The sequence below is a fragment of the Grus americana genome, chromosome Z (assembly GCF_028858705.1).
Source record: "Grus americana isolate bGruAme1 chromosome Z, bGruAme1.mat, whole genome shotgun sequence".
NCBI lineage: Eukaryota > Metazoa > Chordata > Aves > Gruiformes > Gruidae > Grus > Grus americana.
Window position 1 is genome coordinate 62,764,848 of NC_072891.1, and position 26,331 is coordinate 62,791,178.

General features: G+C 36.8%; 1 protein-coding gene across 10 annotated transcripts in view; it reads left to right on the forward strand.

The window, feature by feature from the left end:
- FER (FER tyrosine kinase) overlaps positions 1 to 26,331 on the forward strand; it is a 186,777-nt gene that overhangs the window by 47,707 nt on the left and 112,739 nt on the right. For all 10 annotated transcript variants that reach the window (XR_008574637.1, XR_008574639.1, XM_054809463.1 and 7 more), the window contains 2 exons: positions 7,214 to 7,336; positions 9,402 to 9,591. Coding sequence is in view for 8 of the 10 variants with exons in the window: in XM_054809463.1 (XP_054665438.1) it covers positions 7,214 to 7,336; positions 9,402 to 9,591 (313 nt within the window). In the remaining 2 variants the exon portion in view is untranslated. The remainder of the gene's footprint in view (positions 1 to 7,213; positions 7,337 to 9,401; positions 9,592 to 26,331) is intronic.

Below are 26,331 nucleotides of genomic sequence, written 5' to 3' on the forward strand. Positions count from 1 at the left end.
GTCTCTACTGTATTTCAGTCCTTGTGTGGCTTATTTGAAGGGTTTTTTTCCTTTAGAAAGCATAACTGATCCAAAGAAGTTATCAATGGTGTGTTGTGGGGTTTCTTTAAGTTTTTTAAAAAAATTCATCTGCTTAATCAAGCTATGATCCTTCTTTCTTGTAGGTTTTTCTGAAAATGAAAATCATAGTGAGTCCTAATAGCAGTGAGGTATTTCAAATGTAAACACATTGCAGTGTCTTCTGCAGATTTTTCTTATCACTGTGTTTTCTCAACATGACAGAATCTCTGGATTTTATTAGTTCCTTTTCAAAGTCATTAAGCATCTTCTCATTTTTCTTGTGCAATCTGATTACTTTTTGTAAATGTATTCCTTCATAAGTATTGAAATAACCTTTTTAAAATGAAGTTTCAGCATCCTTTGTCACTCCTCCTTAGTCCTGAAGCAGCTTCATCTTTCTTATGAAAGGATTTCTTGATAATTAAAGCCCCTGCCTTCCCTTTAAACATGTTTCTGCTTATAATATATTCTGCATTATTACTAAATTGAGATTACTCCTGCTTAGACTATGTAAATGCTGTACATCTAGATGTACTTCAGCATAGTAACAGGAAAAAATACACACTGAATCTCACTTTTCAATAAAATACTACAATTTTTGAAAGATTTTGCCTTCCATAGCTCAGAAAGAGAAATAACTTCTTGTTCAGCTTGTCTTCTGTATCCCATTGTTTAGAAACAAGACATCAGCATGTCTAAGAGATGAAATGCTGCTTTATAGTAAATGATTCTGATAAAATGCATATTTTTGTTCATAAATGTGTGTCTGCATATTTGCCTACACATCTACATTTTCAATACAATTTCCAGTGTGTCCTGTTACAAATCTTGCATTCATCCACTTCAAATTCTCTTATGAATTTGAGAGAGAAATTTTATGGTGTGATATTATTTTTGGGACAGGAATCAAATAGCTTTTTTAAGTGTTGCTGTCTTTAAGGCCTTCACTTTCTGCTATAGATTTAGGACTCTGAGCGAAAAAGTTTGACTGTATTAGGTTAGACCAAAGACTGACCTAACCAACGTAGTTCTCTCTACATTAGCCAACAGGGAAAAGTGTAGGGAGGAGAGCAAGAGCAGGATGATCATGCAATGCTGTTTCCTCAGAATGATCTCTCAGCCTCCCATAATTTTCAGCTCAGAAATGTTTTGAGACAGAAGTAGTATTTGTTTATAATAACCTTTGAGGTAGTTTATAATAACCTTAGAGGTGTTTTTCTCTCATGAATTTGTCCAGTCAGTTCAGTATGTACAAGTATCTGTTGTCCGCAGAATTTTTGGTCAAGAAATTCCAGAGATCAACTTCATATTATATGAACCCACTACTTCTTCGTTTCATTTTATAGCTCTTAAGCTCTTGTTTTGAAAGAAAATAGGAGCAATGTACTCCTTTCTGCTCATGATATTGTAAACGTCTGTCATAGTCCTACTGTGTGATCTCTTTTTCAGAGCCATCTTTAGCTTTAGTCTATCCTTTCACAAAATTTACTCATATCCTTTATCAAGCTTGTCATCTTTATTTGAATGTTTTCAAGGTTACTGCATTGTTTTTGAGATGAATGACCAGAATCGCACAGGTAATCCATATGCATAGTTTAGAGAGAGGCATACTGAGGTTTCCTGTATTCTTGTTCTGCTTCGTTTTTATCAAATCCTAGAAAATAATTTTCTGACCCGTGCAATGTATCAAGCCAGTGTTTTCATGGAATCATCTACTGTAATTCCAAGATCTCATTTCTGAGTGGTAACAGTCAACTTAGAGCCATTCACTACATAAATAAAGCTTTGAATTGTTTTCCCCCCCTCTATGTTTGCCTATTTTGATTGCATTGAAATTAATATTCTAAATGACAGTCCAGGTATTGAGTATCATAAGATCCAGAATAACCCTTTTGTATTCTTCACGTTCAGCCCCTTCCACCTACCTCAAATAATATTGTACAGTCAGCATTCTTTGTCACTTTTTAAACTGTCCTTTCATTTGGATTATTTTGAACATAGTAAGCAGTGCAGATTTTTCTGGAGCTCCACTAGCTCCTGGCACTGTAAAAACTGTTTATTCTTATCCTCTTTGTCCTTTTTTTTAATTGCTTTTTAGTGCAGCTGAGAACCCTTCCTTTTAGAACTGTTTACTTCTCTGTAACTGCCTTTGCTCATATACCTTGTTAACTGCATTTTAGATATATTTTGTTATAGTCTTGCTTTAAAACCACTGCAGTCAAAAAAGCCCTACAGATGTTTGCATCAGCTTACTGTGTATGCCTAGAAATATTGCATCCTTTATCCATAGATGATGACTTTTAAAAAATCATTTCTGTATGTGCTGAAACAATAGAAATTTGACTGTTGATATTTACTATTGGGATCATGGCCTTGGATCTTCAAAGTACTACATTATGTTTCTGCAGAGGAGAACTACCTTCAGTATCTACCAAATATAATAAATCCAGTAGACTTGGTAGATTTATTTCACAGAGTTTTTATAGATTCAAAGATGTATATTGATTCAGAATCAATAATTTTTGGTTCAGTTGTTTATTTTATCGAGTGTGTGAGGGAAGAATGACAGCTTTACATACTGTGGTGGGTTGACCCTGGCTGGAGGCCAGGTGCCCACCAGAGCCGCTCTCTCACTCCCCTCGTTCACTAGACAGGGGAGAAAAGGTATAACGAAGCACTTGTAGGTCGAGATAAGGACAGGGAGAGATCACTCACTAATTGTTGTCATGAGCAAAACAGACCGAACTTAGAGAGGGAATTCGTCTAATTTATTACTAGGCAAAACAGAGTAGAGGAATGAGAAATAAAATCAACTCTTAAAACACCTCCCCCCACCCCTCCCATCTTCCTGGGCTCAACTTCACTCCCGGCTTCAACTTTCCCCCCGTCAGCGGCACAGGGGGACAGGGAATGGGGTTTACGGTCAGTTCATCACACGGTGTTTCTGCCGCTTCTTCATCCTCAGGGAGAGGACTCCTCTCATCGTTCCCCTGCTCCAGCATGGAGTCCCTCTCATGGGGTGCAGACCTTCAGGAGCAAACTGCTCCAGCGTGGGGTTCCCCATGGGGTCACAAGTCCTGCCAGCAAACCTGCCCTGGCATGGGCTCCCCTCTTCACGGGTCCACCGGTCTGGCCAGGAACTTGCTCCAGCGTGGGCTTCCCACGGGCCACAGCCTCCTTCAGGTGCCTCCACCTGCTCCAGCATGGGGTCCTCCACGGGCTGCAAGTGGAATCTCTACACCCCCTCATCCTTCCTCCATGGGCTGCAGGGGGACAGCCTGCTTCACCATGGTCTTCACCATGGGCTGCAGGGGGGTCTCTGCTCTGGCGCCTGGAGCACCTCCTCCCCCTCCTTCTGCACTGACCTTAGTGTCTGCAGAGTTTCTTACATCTTCTCACTCCTCTCTCCGGCTGCAAAAGCTCTCTCTCTCTCTAAGTGTTTTTCTTCTTCTTAAATATGTTATCACAAGCTGATTGGCTTGGCCTTGGCCAGCGGCGGGCCTGTCTTAGAGCCAGCTGGCATTGGCTCTAGCTTCTAGCAGCTTCTCACAGAAGCCACCCCTGTAGCCCCCCCGCTGCCAAAACCTTGCCATGCAAACCCAACACATTCCACCCCTACAGATAGAACCACAGGATACCTCGTGGTGTGTATGCTCTATATCCCCTCTCTGGAGCAGAAAAACGCTTACTCCTAACAGCTGCAATAGGGGTCTGTACAGGTGGGGAGTAAGATATATCCTCTTTGAGTTGCCAGACGTCCTGGGACAGTTTCTCCACAGCCGAGACGAGGGAGGAAGAAAGGCTCTCTTCATATTGCCGGAGTTGGCCAGCCACTTTGTCCACTGTGGGTGCCTCTTCACTTTTCCAGTCGATGACTGCCAGTGAGTTGGCGTACGATGATGGTGCACTTTGTACAAATTTTCGCCACATGGGTCGGGTACACTGGACTTCATTGGGGTCTGTGGGCAACTGTGTGTTGTCCGGATCATAATAAACCATCTCCCACACAGCTAATTCCCTTAGATATTGGATACCTCTCTCCATGGTGGTCCACTTGCCTGGCCGACATACAACATCTTCACTGAAAGGATACCTTTCCCTCACACTTGACAGGAGTCGCCTCCAGAGGCTGAGGGCCTGTGCCTTCTTCCCAATTGCCTTGTCAATGCCCCCTTCCCTAGACAAGGGTCCTAGCTGCTTGGCCTCCCTGCCCTCCAGTTCCAGGCTACTGGCCCCGTTATCCCAGCAGCGGAGCAGCCAGGTAATAATGTGCTGCCCTGGAAGGCGGCTGAAATCTTTCCGCATATCTCGCAGCTCACTCAGGGACAGGGATCGGGTGATCACTTCTGGTTCTGGCTCTTCTTGTTCTCGTGATGGTCCCTGTTCATCATCATCTTTCACTAAGCGAACCGATTTCCTTGTGTATTTCTTTTTGTGTATAGGGGCGACTGATACTGGTATGGGTTGATCTTTTGGCTCGGCTACAGTGCCTGTTGCAGGGGTTTGGGTAGCTGCAGTGCCTGTTGGGGGAGCTTGGGCAGCTGCAGGGCCTGTTGCGGGAGCTTGGGCAGCTCTTTCATAAGTTACTCTTTCATAAGTTTTCATAAAATATATTTTAAGGAGATATGATGAGAAAACTGGCTCATTTTTACATTTTTAGGTAAATTTATTTTTATGAATAAAGTTGTGACAGAAGGAGGTAGTTAAAAGTCAGTGTTAACTCACTAACCTTTCTAAGTAATGAGAGGTACGATGTCTCCTGATAAATGTTGATGACGGTCATTGACTAATATTGAGATATTCTGAAAAGTGTAACAGAATAAAAGTTTATGCTTCAAAGACGCATGCATTAAAAACTAAGAGGAAGCAACCAGAATGAAGTAAGCATTGATAGTAGGCATATGAATTAATATCCAAATTAATTTGAAAAGTTTTCTGAAATACAAGTTCTGTAAGCACAAGCATTTATTTTTATTGATATTTGAGGCAAAATGGTACTAACGACTAAAGAAATATGAAAGGTAGCTTTCCAGGTGGCCAGAACCTAGTTTGAAGATGTCGGCTTTCTGGATTTTTTTTTTTTGTCTCATTTTATGTGTTCTTATGCCACTGAAGCCTGACAATTTGGGACTGTGTGGTTGTTAAAGCTAATAAGGATTGTGGTGACTAATTCGCTAGTAATAAAACCCCTTCTGTTGAACTGATTTTATCCAGGAGGCAAAGAAAAGGTGACAAGAAACTTCCTTTGGCAAACCACAACTAAGATGATACAAGGCAGATGCAGAGATGCCACTTCTAGCCAATTTGGATAAAAAATATTGTTTAAAACAAAAAATACAGGTTGAATACAAGGAAACAAGTTAGTTCAGTGTGTATGTTGTTGCTTTGTTTTATTTTCTCTAACAAACATCCCAAAGTATCTCAGAATGTTTAGGGAGAACTACATCAACTTTCTATTTCAATATGATGCTGCAATATAAAATCTGATATTTTTGAAATGATAAAATATTTTAATATGTTGTTTCTGCATGTATACACTTATACCTTCCAGTGATAAACAATCTTATTAATTTGGTTTTAATTTCTTGAATATTGGTGCTTGATCATTAGATGTAACATCTGCTTCCTGTACATCAACTGTTAAGCCAATATAATCTTGATTAAAATTTTGATTAGAAAGCTGATCAAAAAGCAAGTATCTGCAGTTACAAAATTGGTAATTACTTTTTTTCTCAAGGTATTAAAAGAGAAAAGTTAGTTGATATTAAAATGTGTAAGAAAATTGTAATTTCTGAGAAGTTCAGCATACAGATTGTGATAGCCTAAAAACAATAAAAATGTTTATTAAAAAGGAAGCTGTGGGGATATTACTTTGAGAGAAATGTTTTAAGTATTTCCCTTATCTCAAAATAAACGCATGCAGATGCTCATTCATTTGGGAAATAAACTTTTATCATTCACTGTATGGCTTTTTTAATAGTAATTTAAGTCTCCAAGATAAGATCCAGGACTGTGTGAATAAAGAATATATTTAACCAACATTGTATAAAACATATCAGGAGGAGAGAGAACTAATTCAATGTTTAGAATCAGATATACACTTTGGTATATAAGGGCATGGAACATGGTTCCTAGATATCTAAAGTCCATGTAAATTACTCTCAATTGACCTTCTGTGTCATTCCCCAATCTGGAATGGTTTGGGGCAATAGAACTGTGCAGTGGTAAGTACTATATGTATTTTACCTTTGTTCTGTTTACTATTTTACTGTTTACTTCAATAACAGTTTTACTGAAATTGGGCTTGAAAATACACGGGAAGCAGGGTAAGATAGTTAAAGATGGATAGATGAATGCTGAGAAGGAAATAACGTGTACATATTTATTTATTTATTTTAAAAAAATTTGTTCTCCTGGCTTAATAATTGCTTGAAGTCAACATACGTATTTTGATATGCATTTTAGAAGTCAACATTATGTGGCCCATTTATCTGCATTATTCAGAATGCAAATGTTATTGTACATTTGTGACTTCTTAGTTATTGGAATGTTTGCCAGCATAATTGCAGTGTCAATAATGGTTTTAATGTGCAATAACCCCTTCTCTGTTAGTATTGAGTGTTCTTGTACAAGTTTTACTTTTCCTTTGAATTAAACATTGCCAAAGATTATGTGGCTTTAAAAAAAGTTAATTGTAGAGAAAAATATACAGATTACTCATAACAGAAAGTGTCAATTTATATTTTTGTTATTTCTAGAGATGAATAGAACTTGACTACTGATTCTGTGTATTTATTTAACATCTACTTAATCTTTCATAAAGTATCTCATAAATTAGAAGTATATTAGGAAGGCATTAATTCACAGAACTCAACACACATTCTGGGAAAAAAAAATTCGAGATAGGAGAGCCTGCAGGCAGCAGATCATTGTGTAGCCTTGTATGTATACAGTGGCTAGTATGGGATCTGTAGTAATATGGGTTAATAATGTAATATTAAGGTATATCCAGAAAAAAAGGTCACCAAGCACTGAGTAAGATAATTTCAAGAGTAATGCTCCTTTTCATCTTCAGGAAAAAAAAATATAGTGTTCCCAGATATATACAGTTTGTATATTCACAACATGGATTTCTGAAATCTATGTCTTACAGGTTAAAAACAGTAATAGAAGAACTAATTCAGACGCAGCAAACCCTTTTGAGCAAAGAGGAACTTGTGTTGGAACTGGAGAAAAAAATAGAAGAGTCTTCTAAGACTTGTGAAAAGAAATCTGAGTAAGTCAAAATGAAATTTCAAAATACAATAATTTGAGGGAAAAGTGTCTATAAAGCAATTCCTGAGACATAAATAAGAAATAACCTCCATTAATCTTGTTCTGCTTTTGTGAGAAGTGATTATTGGGAAAAAAACCCGTAAGTTAGTTTCCCATCTCTAAAATAACCCTTACCCACTGCAAGTCCTAATTCATTGCAGAACTGAGCAGGTCCATTAGTTTAATATAATTGTCATAGTGTTGGGATGGCTCAAGAAGCGGACCATTGGTTAGTATGATAAACTTCAGCTTGATGGAATAAAAGGAGTCAGTTCAGATTGCCTCTCTGTTTGACAGAGTTCATGTGTAGATATAATTTTTGACAGACTTTTCCAGAATCCTGTGCAAGAAGTAATCTTTCTTATGCAATAATATGTCTGGAACTTGTCAGATTAAGTTCATTCTTTGTTGCATTTTCTTGACAAAACTGAATGTAGATCTGATACCCTGTAGTACTGCATAGTAAATAACGAAGGCAAGAGATAAATATTTTACAGACCTGTAAATAAAACATTATTATAAAGAATCATTCTTGGTCAAGATCTTTAGGTTTTCTACCTCTGGTTAGAAAAAATATTCACATCACAGTCTAAACTGAAGTTAATACAATAGATAAAGAAGCCGTCTGTCTGTAGTGATGTTTTTCTGATTCTTGTTGCAGTCAGTCATAACCTTAGTAACGTGGTCATAAATATTAGTTTACATTACCAGTAATTTGGAATGCAAGTCCCCAGGTAATCCTGTTTTCATTCACTGAAGAAGTCTTGAAGCTGTTTGTTGAAGGCATCTTATCGCTTGATACATTGGGTAGTATTTCTTTCATACCCAAAACCTTATGTGTATTTACAATATCAATATTTTGATTAGATACTTTCCTGTTCTTTCGTTGATGTTCACATGTACTCACAGTGTATTTTCAAATTTTTTGGTTCTTGCCTTACCTTTCTTGCTGCATGTTACTTAAAGGATAAACTTTGTATTTGTACGGTATTTGAACTAGATGAGTTTGGGGTTTTTTCTTTTGTTTTTGCACCCCCTCCCCCACCCCGTGTTGTTTTGTTATCGGTTATCTCTCTCTGAAAATAGTTCAGACCATCTGTGTGTTTCTTGCTGTGGGTAGCAGGTGTTTGTGGTGTTGAGGAGTTGATTTCAGTCCAGACTGCACCAGTACCTGTAGGTCTTGTTAAAAGGCATGAAATCTGGCTTAGATTTCTAGTTGTAAGATAAAAGTTTTCCTGAAATCACTTCAGTTCTAATTTGTACTTGGTCATGCCTTCCTCCAGCAAACCCCGTTTTCACCCTTTAGCTACAGTGCAGAGTGGTCAGGATTTTTTTGCACGTGCTTGTGGTCCCTAGAAGATCTTGTCCAACTGTTGCATGTTCTTGACTGCTGTCATAGCATATGGCACTGGCATCAGTGCTGCAAGACAAGACGAAAGGTAAGGGTAGTTGAGCAATAAATGAAATCTTGCTTCCTGAGCCAGAGGTTATGATGTTGGTGCAATACAAGGCTATGGTCAGGAAAGAAAGTGATGAGGTCCACTCCAAATGCAAGAGCTCTAGACCCTATGTTATTGTTGAGCCTCACCCAAGATGCTGAGCTTCACCCTTGTGGATGTAAGGTGAGTTTAATAGTGCAAATTATTATTACAACAACTGTGTGGATTGCAGCAGATTTCTCATCACTGAAAATCATAATCTAAAAATTTATTTCTTCTCTAAAGGATAGGGAACCCCAGTGTTTATAAATTCAATTAAAAGTGGAGGAAAATAGTAGCTTCATCGATATGTGTTACAGCATGATTTTTGTGATAGATTGAGAAAAGAGAATGGGTGTGTGTTTGCATTGTCTTGTAGCTTTGAAAATTTTCTAGAATTGCTTCGTGTGTTTATGCCTTTGAGCAAATAATTCTGTTGAGGACTTTTCATGCTTTATTTTTTGCCTTTTGGTTTTTTTTGGCTTTTATGAAACAAAGTATGTATTTTAAATCATGTATTTTTAAATTCTTTGTTATTTTTATCTGCAGTATTGTACTCTTGCTGAGCCAAAAGCAAGCGCTGGAAGAACTTAAGCAAACAGTTCAGCAGTTAAGGTGCTCTGAGGCAAAATTTGCAGCCCAGAAAGAACTGCTGGAACAAAAGGTTCAAGAAAATGATGGAAAAGAGCCACCACCTGTAGTGAATTATGAAGAAGATGCCAGATCAGTGACTTCTATGGTAAGTTTTACATCTGTTTTGCTGAATTGTGCAGCCTTGCTATTGTACTTTAGTCCTGGGATCAGAGTCTCAAGATACTCGCAAGGATGACTGAAGTGGATAAACTTCACTTTGCATTTATGGAGACTTGTTTAGAAAAACAGTTCAGTTGTGTGATTTTTTTGAAGTTGAAAGAACTTGTAACACCCTCTGTATGTCTGCGGACTTGGTTTGGTCTTCTGTACACTCAATGCTTAGATTCTCATTAGACTGTTTTATATTCAGAAGTGTAAATCCTTACATAGATTTAGCAAACATGACTGACTATATTGGTGATTTCATTGGCTGTGTTGAAGAAATACATTCACAGTTGTAGATAGAAAACTAACAGTAAAAGCTGTTGGAATCACTGCACGCACTGTGTAATTGAGAAATGGATTTCATGTACTGTAATTACTTTAAACAGAAGCAAACACTTGTTTCTTTGCAACTTATTTTTAATTGTTTACTTGCTCTTAATAGCACTTTGGTGCTATTGGTGAGACCCCATATATTTCAAATGAGTACTTTGCTAATATTTTGTGTGACTTCCTTTTCTTAATTGTATGCAGCTATGTGTAGGGATAGTAGGCCACATAAAAAAGCAAACAAACAGTACCTGTTTACTAAAGGGACAGGCAGTAGTGTTTACTTTTATGGATTAGGTTTGACATATATGAGATGCTTGTGACTTGTTTTCTTTAGAGGTTTAGCCTGCCATTTCTTTTGGCCCATAGAGCGGTAGCTTAGTGAAATGATAATGAAATGGTTATATCTCAGAGGAATGCTTTTGTTTTTCTGTTTGTGGTTTGGCTTTTTTTCCATTCCCATTCTACAGTTATAGTTAATTGTCAGTATTCTCTTGCTTCCACTACTACTGTTTAATATTTACAAGGCACTGGCACGTGTTTCCCGTTTTCACTGGCACAAAACATTATTTTACAAAGCTTGTATGCTTGTCATGATCTAGGAGGAATTGATAAAGCACAAAAAGATGAAGGAGAAAGGAAGGATCATGGTAATGATTGTGAAAGATTAGGAGGCTTGGAATCTTTTTTGGCATAGGCTATCTTGTTAGTTATTTCATGTAATACCCTGTAGTAGTGCTAGTGAATATTGTCTGTAAGGTTTAGTTGAGATGTTGAGTCTAATCAAGAGAATGGTATTCTTCCACCTCAGTTCGAGATTACTAAAGTCTGTCTTCTGGTGCTCAAATCTCTGTTTCAATAGGTAGAAGAAAATAATCCTTGCATACATGTACAATACACAGTGAAGAATTCTGACCTCTTTTAATTTTTTTTGAATGAAAGTTATCTATGATAATTTATCTTTCTTTTACTGGAAGAGGTACGTACTGATATTTCTAGAATGGTGCAAGAAATACATTTTTGCATATATTAAACGTCCTGAGGGTAAGGAAAAAGTCACTATTGTGACTTCAGAGAATTTAATCTCTTAATTTGTATGCACCATGAAAAATATGGAATATGACTTAAGTGCTGGGTGATTTCCCTTGAGTAAGTTATTTAAGAGAGGCAAATACCACCTAAGTTTTGTTTAACTGTTGATACCCTGTGTTTTTAATCAACTAAAAAGTGGTAGATACAACTGCAGTCTAAATTAAACTTTTTTCGAACTGGTGGACCTTGAGAGGGCAGTCTTGACTGTATCTCAAGATGAAAAAATAATACACTGATGGGCTGTTTGTATAAATAAGCACCCTGTTGATTTTTATAATGGGATTTTTTTTTAGTAAAACTCCTTAAAATCATACAGGTGCTAAATGATCAGAAGTGAAATGTTCTTGCTGCTGATTGCTCATCCTGGTGTCATTCAGGAGGATCATTGTTTCTTCAGCTACAAATCTGTTTTGGTTTCTCCTCTTTATCTAAAAGCAGTTCATCTAAATGTTGTCTGATACTACTTTTCAATGTGGTTATTTATTCCTTGTCAGAAATTAATTGTAAACACTTCTTTTTACAAATTCTTTTCCTAAGAATGACAAAATCATAATTGACTTGTGTTGTGAGCATGCATATGAAATAAATTTTCATGTGTTCAGTCACAAGTGGGGTTTTTTTGGTAATTTAAGATTAAAAATATGACATACAAACCAACTTCGTAAAGTTTCGTATGCCTTTAAGGATTTATATGGTATCATATAAATACAGCCAGTTTCATAGTGGAATAGTTTGCAAATTGTTTTGTTTTCCATCTCTTACATTAGGTAACAGTACAATAGAATACTAACAAGGAATGAAATTCTGAAATGCTGTTTGATGTGTTTTTATAGACAATGTGATGTTACATATGTGTTATAACTTCATCTCCTTGTTCTTTTTTGCCTCTGTTAACTGCAGGAAGTTTCTTATTTAACAAAATATGTGTCTTCCACTATGGTTTGGTTTGGTTAATATATTTTATTGTTTGTAGAATGTTACCTGTGTTTTGGTGTTCATGTACACATTTCAAGAAAAAAAAGAAATTGCTGGATGATTCTTTTTTGTTCAATCATCATAGCATAGCAAAGAGTAAAAAAAAAAATAAAAAATCTATTTTTTATCATTCCTGAACATTGCATTTAAAAAATTTGGCATCATATGTGGAAAAAATAAAACATATTGTCTTTATCCCTTTCTACTGAGATAACCATGCAAGACAGAGATCATTTTAGTGCTGAAGGTGCTATGAGTTTAAAATAATGTCTTTGAGCCCTTAGATTTATGCAGTTATGATACTATGCACTATGTAATTGGGAGAATCATAGCTAACTTTTTCTTCTACATTCATATTAAAGCAAGGAGATAGATACTAAGAAAAAGCTGGTTATTCCTTGTAAACAGATGCTTTTTTTTCCAAAATGTAGTATCCAAATTGTTATATATTATGCCATTTTAGAAAAAATAACCAGTAACTTGAAGCTTGAACTCATTTTTAAGTGTTTAGATGTTCAGTCAATGAATGTATGGGCTGTCATTTGTCCTAAGACACATATGCTGTTCTTGCTATTAATATGATCAACAGAGCATGGCAGTAGTCCACCATTATTAAAACAAAACAACAATAACAAAACTTTTATATATCTAATGATCTGATTAGAAATAAAAAATCAGGAATATTTGGAATATTGCAGTGCTAGTTAACCATTTACTTAGGTAATGAAGTACAATGATGGTGGTTTGCATTTCATATTAAGACTTTAAAACTACAGCATCAGTATTGACTTGGAAGTTGTTACAGAATGGGAAGTCTTCAGGGAGTGCTTAAGCCTGGCAATAGATTTAGTTAATATAAAATAGTAATTAATTTTGTTTGGCAATAATACGATGACATCTGTATGCCACTTTAATGTATCTTCTCCTTTTTCCTTACACGGTAAAACCAAATATTATAAAGGTGCAAACTCATTAGTTTTAAGAATACATATTTAAAACTATATGGTTTTCTCACTGTACAAATGTTTCCTATAGATTTATTTTGCATATTGCAGCATTATACTGGAACCACTGTTAAAGCTGAGACTTGGTGTGCAGACTCTGCAATACTGGAAAGACTTGTCAGCAGGTGGAGCTCAGTGCCAGAAGATTAGTTATGACTGAATAATCAAAATTTTTCATCACTATATATGTTTAAAAAACACATATGAGACACAGAAATGTGGAGAAAAAATGTGTGTTCTCATCTAACATCTAAATAATCTGAAATATTGGTTTGTCTTTGTCTTCTTTGATTTTTTTGAGGTTTTTTTACAAATAATAAAATACAACTGTAATGTAGAAAGACCCTAATGCATAGTCTTCAACAGCATGTAAGCCAACTAAGAGAGCTGTGCAGCTTTACTGCCCATGGAGTGACAGTACAAAGTCACTGTTCTTTCTCCATATGCTCCTGCTGCACTTCCAGTACAGCTTGGTTGTCAGGATGGAAGGCTCTGGAGTGCATATGAGTCAGGAAGGAGACCGTAGTGTCTCTGATAACGTGAACTCACGAAATGTACACAGGGCAGAAAGAAGCTGAACCATCATGATATCATGATACAGCCAGTGGGATGTAGCTTACTATTAATGCACCATTCCAGGAGAGTGCCCGGTTTAAAACTGTACGCAGTGGGGCAACAGAAAATAGGTATTAGAGATTTTACATTTTTGAAATCCGGTTTTCTCTGTTGTAGCAGAATTATCCCAAAGGAAAAAAATATAAAAGTTCACTGCATATCTAATTGGCTTAACTATTTATCATTCCTTTTTAAAAGCTTCAGAGATTCTATTCTTAGTGATTGCTTTACAAGTAAGATCAGCCAGCTTTTGGTGAAGATTGTGGCAAATAAAAAAGTTCTCAGGGGTTATGGAAGAAAAAATATTGAATGCATGAAACCGTGCCAAAGTGCTAGTTGCATTATTTGTAAATTATTCTAAAAGTACCTTTTTAGTTACATAATGTGAATGCTTTGTATTTCCATCCCTGCTTTCTAGAATCTGTGACTCAGTGCTCCTTCTAACAGTGTGATCAACAAACTAATAGTCTTAGAGTCATGCTCTGCAAGTTTGGGTTTGAGGCAAATGTTTCAGAATTCTCAATAAATAATTGACAAATTTAATAAATTTGTGTGTTTTAAATTTTTTAAAGTCAGTTGCATAGATGTGAAAGAGTGTTTACAGGATTTGGTTATGTGATTAAAGATGCTTCATTAAATGCCTTCTATATGATCTATCATAAGGCCCTGAAACAGATTCTGCTGAGAGATGTACCCACGCTCTAGTGGGTCTCCTTTTCCCATACGGTCTCAGGTTATATAGGATCTTTATTTTCAAACAGATGCAGGGAAACTGTTAGGTTCTGTGACAGCCATTGCAGCAGTAGCAGAAAGCTTGATGTTAGAGATAAAATTATTTTTTTCTTAATGACTCAGAAGAATTGAGGCATTCCTACGCTTTATAATGCATTGCCAAATAGCTCCCTTGTTTATCTGTCCATGTAAGTAATTATCTACTAATTTGTGACTCTTGACATTTCTGTAAAACTAAGATTATATGAGGGCATGTATTAGGAAGTGGTAAGAGAGTTTTTCAGTTTATATATTTATAAACCTTGTAGACTTCCACTGTGCTATTCCAAGATTTTAAGTTTCCTGTCAGTAGAAACAGGGCCAAAGTAAGTCTGTGCAGTGTTGGTATCCTTATACTTGCTCTTATTTTTGTCTCAGCAGAGGAAATGCTGCCAGTGCAGTCATGTTGTAGAAATTGTGCCTATTAATTCATAAAAGACTTGGAAATAAACAGTTGTATTTATTGGATGCCTGAACAGCTGAAGTTCAACTAAGTGATCTTTGCTTTGGGCCACTTTCCAAGCTTGCTGGCTGAGACCTGTGTTTCTGGCTTCCAGCCAGAACTTAACATGGAGCAAAAATGCTCCAAATGTCAGATGCTTACAGGAAGTGTGGAGGATAAACTTTGTTCTTCTTGCTCTCAGAGTGAGTATGATCTAGCTTCTGTTTATTCCCTTTGTAAATTCTACTTGCCTGACAGACACATATCAGAGAAAGAAGAATCCAAAAGGAAATACTAAGTAATAGACAAATAAACTCAGTCATACTTTGTCCCACTTGGATATTACTGACTGGTCCAGAATTTACAAGGTGGAAAGTCAGTAGAGCTGTTAAGCCTATTTCCAGTGAACATGCTGAGAAACTTCTGAAGTACAAGATTAACCTGGCAGTGATCTTTTCATAGAGTAAGGCTTGGAAATTATGTATTTATTAAGCTTAGCATATTACCTATCAAAAAGTGTTATCAATAACCTAGTCTTTGGGAAAGGCAGAATTAGAAATGTGAGTGAACTTTGGGAGGAGCTGAGGGAGGTGGCTTATTCAGAGTAAACAAAACTCAGAATATTTTAAGCGCAGAATTACTTTACCCTCTCTGTATAAAGGAGAGTATACGTACTTGAGATAAGTACATATACTTCTCTTGAATTGCCAAAAATATTTCAAGAGCTTTCAATTTTGCTTGAGGAGGAAGGCTTCATCATAGTAGTGTTGCAGCATTGCATACCTACTGAGGATTTGTTATTTCAGTCAAAATCTTCTGTGTGAACTAGGAAAGCTTCACTCAGAAGTTTCCCTTTGAACAGAAATTGTATACTGCTATCCAGCATATGTTTCAGTATGTTGGAATGTTTCCCTGTGTGCTGGGAGGAAAGTAGTAATTCTCTGCCAGAATTATCACCATGGGTTTCTTGCATCTTTTTCATAGCAATGTGACCAAATTAGTGTGATTATTAACTTCTCATAGCCTCTAGACAACACACAGGAAATAATGTGTTAGAATTTGGCTGCTTTAAATCATCCCTCTCCTCTTCTTTTTTTCTAAGTGGCTGACTAAAAATACTGTTGTTCTTAAATGCAATTATTATGCTTCTAAAAGTCTTCAAATCTACTATAAAATATTCCTTGGAATTAGAATTTATGGTTTTAATCTAGTGCCACTGGTAGTTTACTGCCAGACTTGAAGTGTATGATTTTATGGTTTGCTTTGTGGCTTCTCCTCTTTTCTGCCAAGTGGGGAAGCTCTTGCCTGCTACAGACTGAATGGCAATCTAATCCGTTTTTCAAAGCACTACCCTTAAGATACAGACTAGATAATTTTTTATTTTCTTGGGATCCAGGTGCCTGAACATCAACATTAATGCCATTTTTAGATTGCTTAAGGTCTCCTGCCTGACATCAAGCGGTGACTCATGTCTGCCAGTCCCATGTAGATGTCTAGGATAACCTAAGCTATAAAGAATACTAGATACTAATATGCAAACAGGTTAAGCCTGATTTCCAACAGACACTTTGAAGTTCTTGGCTCAAAAAAGTCTTTAATATTAGGGAAAGTGAAAGTCCCATGTGAGATGTGATAGTCACTGTAATCTGGTCAAAAATTCCAAGATTAGTTATTTAAGCTTCTTTTTAGAGAGGTAAAGAAACAGGCCACAGCAAAATTATCTTTATTTGGCTGTTGTGTTAAGGTAGTGTGAGAAAGGCAATGATAATTGCATGAAGATAATAGTAGATATCCAGGAGTTTCTGAAACTAATGTCCTCATCCTAAGGAAAAAAAGAGCTTGGAGTATCACAGCCAAAATGCATGAAAAGTGATTGAAGCACTTTGGGACACTATTGGAACTCTGATGAATTACTTCTGTTTTTAATCAAATGATATTCTGATCTTTGAGATTGTGTGGGTCAAAAGCAGGTTAATTTTCTGGAAGTCACTGCAGAATTTTTCTGCAAGCAAAATACTTTTTTTAATCATATGGGTTTTTACAAGCTTTTTAATTGCAGAAAGCAAGAGTTTGTTGTCTGGAAACTAGGTTATAGATCTGTACAACTCAAAACCCACCAAATTCAGGTTAGAGTAGCTAAGAATGACTTGCCCACCTGAAAGTTTTCCTTAGTCTCACGTGGTACCTTTAATAAAAGACATTTGCTTAAAAAAAAAAACACCACAAAAAACCAAAACCAAAATGAACAGATACGTCCTTTTCCAGAAGGTATTATGATTCTCTCAGTTGGAGAGAAAGCAGAGGAGGTTATTCTGGGGAAAAAAGTTCAAATTCACATCTGTGAGATGCTGAATTTAGATCGTCTCTTTACCAGGTGCTCCTAACTAGTTCTTTGGTTCCTAATAAGCATTTACCTGAGCAAGTAAAGTTCTTAGTCAAATTATTTCTTTTCTAGTAACCCTTTTAGGGAGTTATTAAAACCAGTTGAAACAGGTATTTCATTTGACTTATTAATATTTGCCAGCTTTATTAAGTTTCATAAACACGATATTTTGAGAGAAATGAGATTGTAGATATTTCCTGTCTCAGTGTATCACAGGAACTTGTGATATATGTGAATCAAATTATGAGGAGAAAAATCTTTTCTTTCTTTCTTTGAGATTTGATTGCACTTTAAAATCTCCTCACATAGGCAGTATCCAGAGACACGACAGGAAATGAGTCCTAAATGGTTGTTAGGGTCCAACAAGGGCCAGCTGCTTGAATAGGGGGGGTATTCCAGGAGATGGGGGTGGCCCCAGGCTGGGCAATGCCCTCACTGGTGGGGTGCCATCCCACGGGGTGTGAGCAGATGTTAACAGGGTCCATGGGCAGCTCCAGAGACAGCAGAGCAATGAATAAGGTTAAGAGTCCAACTAGGAGTCCAGACAGGAACAAAAGGAGGAAGGGGCAGAGACATGGCTGAAGACAATGTGTGTCCAAAGTCCATCCAGGACACAGGACTGGAGAAAGCTATACATACATATGAAGGATCCATCCAGGAGGCAGGGCCAGAGACAAAGCTGGAGACAGGTAGTATGATACAGCTCAGGGCCAGGACTTGGTGCTCAGGGCTGAGCAGAAATGGGGCTGGTGGGCACATGGGCAGGGGTGGTGGGAATCTTCAAGTGAAGCTGATCAGGGCCACTGAAGCCTATCGGTGCCCTCAGGACCCTGACATTAATATTCCAATAAATGCTTACTTGCTTGCCGAATGAAATAACTGCTTTAATTTGTTGCTCTGTAGAGCATTGTTGCAATGAGAGGATGAGAAAATGGAAGCAACTTGACAATTTCAAGATGCATGTGCTATTTTACAGGTTGTCAGTATAATTCCATGAGAGAGAATATTTCCATGAGACTGTGGCATTGCCTTTTTCAAAACATGTTGCCACAGTGATGTGTTAGGTGCTAAATCAGAGCATAAATAGTATAATGAAGGAAAATACAGAATACAAGTGATATAGCCTGAGAATTTAAAGAATTAGGAGCTATATCTGCCAATGTTTGGTTTTGATGTTCCTCCAAATTACTTGTGTTCCAGATTGTGACTTCAAGTACTAAGATGAAATAAAATCACCTAATGTTTGTGTTTATATGTAATATAAAGTTCTGTTATTCTCCCTTTACATTGATTTTACCTAATTTTGCCAAAATTTGTGACAATGTGGACTTTCACAATGGCTAACATAACTGAAATTATCTCCCTCTGGAAACCTGTATTTAACATTTACTTTGTGATAAAAATGAAAACAATGAGCCGTAGGTAGGAGAGAGAAAAATGGTAACTTGAATTTATTGGGGCAGGGAGACTAAAATGAGATGCTTGATAGTCTTGACAATTTCTGTATAGTGGTAACCTGAAGTTTTCATCTTCTGTGCTAGCAGCTCTCTAGAGTAGTTGAACTTGTTCATTGTTATACTGAATTCATTCTGGGTGAGCAGAGAATGTTGCAATACAGGAGAAGCTGGTGTGACTGAGCAGGCATTACACTGTGGTGGTGGCATACCATTGTACTTAAAAAGGATGTGAATTTTGTATATTTTTTAAGCAAGGGAAGATATATTCAGAGTTTTCTACTAAAAAAAAATAACTTCTGGCTTGGAAAAAAAAAGAAGAGACTTTTAGGTACATGAGTCTTTCATTAGTCTGAAAGAGAAGTCCCAATCCTCAAGGAAAATGAAGGTTCAGAACAGCTGATATAAATTCAATTTTATTATGTTAACTAGTTTGCTGTAAAAGTTAGCAGGTATTATAGCATAAAGGGGAGATGTTTGTTATCTCTGTGGCGAGGTAAAAAAGACAAACCTGCAAGTGGGAATTGTGAGCATTTCCTACCTAATAGGATCTCATTACAGTGTAATTGTACTTGTTTAGTGATCATTCATGCAAGTTCCGGGCTACAGTACTATATGACAACTACGTAGGTACCATTAATGGGGGGATGATTTGTCTTCAAGTAATTTTTGTATGGGGCAATGAAGTAGCTTTTTGAAAAATGTGACTGTTTTTTTCTAAGGCTATTCTTGTTGGGGAAACATCCTCTTTAGGGTCACCAATGTGGTTGTTAGAAGAGTTCTACTGGTAGCCACTGTGGTAGTATCCAAAGCCGTGGCTGTGTATTAGCAAGTTTTGGCCCATTTCAGGTCCTTGCTGCTTTTGTGTGGTTGATCTGTTCAGTCTGTGGGATTCCTATGTATCATTTGTAAATTAACACTGTTTATATGGATCATTGTGTCTACAATTTGATCTTGATAAAAATTAGTTAGGAAATAAGGATTTTCAACCAAGATCACTGAAGTATCATCTCAGTTACTTTTTTCAACATACTTACTAAGAAGTTGACGCATTGAGATGTATACCTATATGCATAATCTGTAGCAATTATTGATTCTTATTTGAAGAGGACTCGAAGTTTCTTCTGTAACAGAGAAGGCTGGTCTTCGATTTGACAAGCAGCTTGAGGATGCGTAATAGGTAATACTGATGAACTTTGAGGAGAGACTCCTTGGTTGGACAGTCCCCTTTTAATGAGTAATGACTGAAACATGTTGAAGATTTCTTCTGTTGATCACTGAGCATTAACAATTCAAAGTCTTTTTGTAACTCTGCAGGAGAAATGTAACCTAATTTATTTTGGCTTATTGTGCTAGATACAGTTTATGAACTTCATCTTGGATAGGAAATGTGTTACTCTCTGGTACCATTACTGAGACTTGCACACTGAGTCTTTCCTCCTTGATGTCTGTATTTTCAGAATAAACTGGTTTGTGTTTATGGTTTATGCAGCTGTGATCTGAGCTATGACATGAGTTCAGTGGACCATAGGCTTTACTCAGAGTGGAATTTGAACACGATTTATTGGATTTACATTTTTGTTCTTCTGTTGTTTAAATTGGTGGGTATTTGTGGTGGCGTTTACTTAATGTGTAGAAACATCTGTTGATTTGCTGTTTCCCTTATTTGAAAAAGTAGTGGGTATTTGTGTATTATGCACGTCTGTTCTGAACAAAAATACTAGTATATTTCCGGTAGTTATGCCAGTATATATTACTTATACAAATAAAAGCTTAATTTTAAATTGGCACCCTACAAAGATAATTCATTAAGCCTACCTCAGATATGCTGCTGAAGTTGTATGTTGCAGCTGTCACAAAGTTGCTCTACCATTTTATCTATTAATATGCAAGCTGATTTTGTTAATAAACTAATGCAGGGATCTGTGAAAACCGAAAGCAAATATCACATTCTGACTGTGCTAGCTGTCAAACAGAAATACCTGATGAAATTTGAATCTAGTCATACTATAAAATCTTTCTGTTTATGAAAGGATCAGTTTTTTTCTTTCATACAGCTAACGTAACTGTGAATCTGGCTAAGAACCTGTTGTGTCCCATCTCACTGAAGCCGTTTGGGGTTAACTCCATGAAGCTTTGTTTTACTCTGATAAAGCAAATCCATCCTCTTACAATATGATTTTCAAAACAGGATACTATTGGGAGTCTATATTTAATAACGCTATTTATTAGGGAAGAAAAAGTCTTTAGATCCTGTCAGATCACATAATGTGTAATGCTGTTTCACATTGCTTGACATAGCATTTGCCAGGGTGGCTTCATTAAAGCCAATCAGTGAGTCAATTAGAGCCAGTCAATGAGTTGTAAGAAGGATCTTCATAGGTAGGTGTCAGGTTTTGGGTGGCGGTGTGGAGAGAGCAGAATCCAGCAAATGTTACCTGTTGGAACAGTATGATAATAAACTTACAAACAGTGTACCTCTGGTGAGTGCACGTAGTGTGTGGCAGGGGTGACTGGATTCTTCACAGGCCTGTGGGAACTTTCTTTGAGGTTAGGGGGAAATTTGGGGGTCATCCCCCCCTCAGTGAAGTACTGTCTTCTGTAGGTGTGCATAGACCTCTGTTAAAGTTGGGTTGCAAGTCCCTGCCTACAGCCTGGGAGTCTGCAGCTATCGAATATTTAGTGCTTGGTGTCTTGTGAACCCTGGAGGGATGTACAGTTACTTGTGGATTTCAAGGTCATGTAATATAGAGAGGATGTTCTTGTTCTCTGTTCCTTCCTTACGGGTTGACTTCTGGCCACTGTCCCTCTAGCAGCTGTTGGCATTTCAGATTATAGCTGTTTCAATGCCTCTAATCCTTTTCCAGGGACCAGACTTTCTTGGGCTTAAATGCCTAAAATCTGGATTCCACCACTAGATTTGTCAGACACATTTCTTTAGCAGGCATTACTGTGTGTGTTTGTGTCTAAAAAGCAACCAAAGCTAAACTACAGCTTTTTGAATATATGTTTAGTAAGATGTGGAAAGGCTATGTCATTCCTTCTGTTACTGAGTAATGCATTCTAATTAAAGTAATTGACCTGTATACTAAGCGCAGTCACTAACAGCATGCTGTATGCAGTTCATGCTATGTTTATAAATACTGTATTCGGATATCTTTTGGGCTGCATAACCCCCAGTTGGCACAGTGCTCTTCTGTGTTGGCTGATGCACAGACAACTTGCTCCTGTAGCTTCAGTTTTCACTTTATGCACCTTCTTTCTAGGAAGAAACCCCTAAACAGTCCTTCTTATTGACCCCATACCTTTGCTCTGTATTCCTTGTATTTTTCTGGAACATCTTTTGGCCAGCTTCCATGGCAGCAATAATTCACCTGCTTGTAGCTCATAGCTGTAATTTTTCTCTTTGCTGCCTTCTGATCCCCTCCCTACAAACTGCCAGACAGATTTGCTCTATGAGATCATGTTTCATCAGGCTACTGATGACATTGTAGTTAGTGGGACCAGAGGAGCTTTGCCTGTGCAGATCAGGAATAAAGGATTGAAAATGCTTAATGTGTTGTGCCTTGCTGAAATGTGGCTTGGCTTCCTATCTGGAATTTTGGAAGTTTAAAATAACCAGAACACAGGGTTTTACTAGTAGTAAGAAAAGGAGAATGGTTTGTTTTTCTCATTCTGCGGGGTATGTAAGTATACAGATATTTCTGGCAAGCCTATTACTATTATTTTAAGTTTATGGTTAGTAAAGATAATTTCCAGTTCCAGGTGGCATTCTTTGGCATGTACACTGTTCTCCAGGGGTTCACCAACATGCTTGTGGTAGCTGCAGGTGATCTTCATCGTTTCCTTAATTCAGCTACTGACTGTTGTAGAGACCAGTAGGAATTGACGGGTTTTGGCCATTCTGTGCAACACTTATCATGTTCAACAGTCTGGATCCTCACATAAAAATGCCTGGAAGTTGTATTTATATCTGCTTAATCTGCTGAGTTCATTCTGTGGTGCACTGTATGCGTGGTTTGGTACTTCACCCACCTGCACTGTAAAATTGTTCATCCCTCATGTGAAATGTAGCCTAGAGGTTCTTCACCTGCGGCTTTGTATTATTAGCCCATATAGCTGTCTTTCACCAAATTTTTCCTCAGTTAAAATTGCCCTGTTTTGATGGCTCCCTTGAACATAGGTCAGCAGGGATGACTCTACCTCTTTTTATTAGGTCAGTGGTTGTAATAAAGTTCTTAGTCCTTAAGTAATATTTATGAGTTTTAAGAGTTAGATGCTAACTTTTTAAAATGTCACACTATCTGCTGGCCACCTAAAGTTTTACTATTCCAGTGAGGAAGTGCTATTACAGAATATTGTCATTTGTTAACAAGTGCCAAAACCACTGTCTGCCATTATACTTTCTGTGGAAAAATGAGTGTATGAAAACACTCATAGAAATGAGTGTATGAAAACAGGACATAGAATTTATTTTATATACTAACGTCCATCTTTGATGGAGGAAAACTGATCAGTGATATTTTATCACAATTTAGTCAAATAGAGACATAGTTTTCCAAATGCTAGTAAAGCACCATAATGCATGTGTGTATTTAAAATAAAACCATTAGTGCCATTACCTTATCAAGAATTTTCTTTCTAGCTCAGGTTTTGTTTTTTGTTTTTTTAGCTTGAAAGGGGGATGATAAGATTAATCTCTGTGTGTGTATGCATGTATATAACCAGTTTTAAAACATATTTCATATTGAAGACTTCATTGCTTCAAATGACAGCTATAGTGTTGGTCTTGATTACAAATCTGGGGCAGCAGTTCTAGTGTTACTGCATTTCTCTGTTCTTCTGTAGCATTTGGGTCATACATGCCTGAACCTATTTCAGCTGGATGTATACAGTAATAAAGTACAGAATAAAACTAGCCTCTTTGCATCAAAAATTCTGCTAAGAATTGTTAACTTTAAATGATTTGTGAATGCACATGTATTTCCAGCTAATAAAGCATGTGTTTTTCATAGTCATCTGACAAACTGTAATGTTTACATGATGGAAATATAAAATTTCCTCACAGTTGGTTTTCTTTGTATGTTTTGTGATCTTTTAACATTGTTTCTCTAAAATATTTTGAGCTTTATGTTGTTTTTAAATTTATGGTTATATTCTTGACATTTCAAGTCACATTCATGAACTCTCACTGATTCACTGATTGTTTATTCTGTTGTTAGTATATTTAACTGTGAAACCATAAACACTGGTTTCTAGGCTGAAATTTATATCTGGCTTAGGAAGATGAAAATATTTGGAAACAGGGAGGGTATTTGAAGAAATGTAATACATTCCCATTCTATTTGTATACTCTTACCTGGCATTGTTTCTTGACTGTGGTTCAGGTTGTTTTGGTCACTTCTTGCCTGGAACAGTGGCAGTAGTTCATTCACTGCTCTTTGCCTTGTTGTGATTCTTGGTTTTCTCGAGCAGCAGCACAGCCTGAATGTTGAGCAAAATGTTATCCTGACAGATGGTGACTTTGACCAGCAGCTAGGTCACCGTATTGTTTTTTTGAATGGTGAGCTGCCAGAGGATGTGAGAAGATGTAAGTTTTCTTGCTTTTGTGAAGATTGGGTACTGCAGTATAATTAGGAGCACTCAGTGTAGTCTGTTTTATGTTCTCTCATTGCAATTTCATGAGATTATACAGAATTAGATCAAGAGAGGCCTAGTGTGTATATTCAGGGATCTCTTGGTGTGTCAATGACAACCAAGGAGGAGAAGGTTCATGTTAGGACCAGGTACTTCCCTTACAGCTATAGCAAGTGCTGTACAGACTGAGACTTGATCATTTTTCGTTACTTAAAACTAGTAAAGTGATAGTGTAAGAATTAATAAACTAGTTGTACATTCAGTTAATAATAGCATTATTGATTAATAACAGTGCTCTTGAAATCAGTGAAACAATTCATATATGTACCTTAACATACCAGCCTGAGGTTTTCGTAGGACAGAAGCCTTCATTTTCCTTGTTACATGTTTCCCAGGTTACATAATGTAATGGCATTTAAACTTAATTTTTGAAAAATATGTATTCATTCTAAAGTTGGCTCTAAGCTTTCAGAAGTCTGAATTGGTTTGTTAAATTGCCTTTACTGAAATCAATTCTCCTTTATTTGGCATCATTATGCAATCAGTGTATGGAGGTGCATTAGGATTTATGGTGTACAGATACATTCATTAAACAAAGCAGGAATTCCTTACTGAATTTCAGGGACCTCTGTCTGCCTTGCAAAAGCCTTTTTCTGGCTACTTCTTCCTTCCACAAAAATAATTATTCCACAGGATCTCAGTGCCTCAGCTTTGGTGCAATACATTCTTCACCAGAGCATAGTTGACATTCTTGATGATAATTAGGTGAAATGAAAATCCTATATTTTTTTTAAATAAAAAGGCTGTTTAGTATACAATAATTGAAATGTACCATGTCTCTGGAAACATTATTGCTATCCCCCATTAAGAGGTATTCTACCTCCTTAAAGACCACTAATTTGTGTGTTTGGAAGATTTACTAATCATTTCAGAGATGAAAGTGACATTTCCTTGACATTTCATACATAGCTTGAAAAATTGGTCCTCTGAAAGTCTAATTAAAACGTAAAACATAGTACAGACAACTTACCTGTACATTCTGTTCTGATAGTCATTCAAAAAGAAAGCAAAGGGTCAATCATAGTCTTCGTGCTCCTTTTTTAAAAATTAATTTATTCACACAGAGTGTTACTGAAACCTGGAGGCTTTCTGCCAAAACGTTTCAGGCTTTTGTTTCCAAATAGTTCACCAATCTCTTGTTTAATGCTCTTTCTTAATGCTGTTTCCCTGAACAACAGAAATTACTTTCTAGCCTCTGTTGCACCTTCAAGATTCTGGTATATAAATAATCATATACATATAAGTAATCACAAAAGCAGACAACTTTATTTGCAAATAATGCAAATATTTTTTGATAGCAAGTTGAGTGAGTTCCTTGACTTGTTATAAATTCTACATATATTTTCTAACAGTCCTTTTATTTTTAATATTTGCATCATATTGTGTAATTACATTCCTGCATACCAGGTTGTATTAACAGTGCTTGATTTCACATATAGGAGTTATGAACTCTTAGTTACCACTCAAAATAAGGTCTAAATCTTCCTGAAGATATCAGGTCAGTATTTACTTAGTGATCAAAACCAAAAAATATGCTAGAAATTTTCAGGAAACGAACAGAGAATAGAGAAGAAAACATGACATCACCATATAAACTGATGTACACCTGCTTCCCAAATGCCATAGAACTGCAGAATAATTAAAATTGAAAGAGATCTCGGGGAGGCCATCTGGTCCTGCTTCTTGCTCAGAGCAGGGTCATCTTTGATGTTATATCAGACTGCAAAATGCCTTGTTGCAGTTGAGGTTCTAGCATTTCCAGTGATGGAAATCTGTCTTGGAAACCTGTTTCAGTATTTGATCACCATCCTCACTGTGAATTTTTTTTCCCTGTATCTAACTGGAATTTTTCTTGATGCAGATTTTCTGTTGCTGCTTGTCCTTTTGCTATGTACTACCTAGAAGAGTCTAGCTCCACATA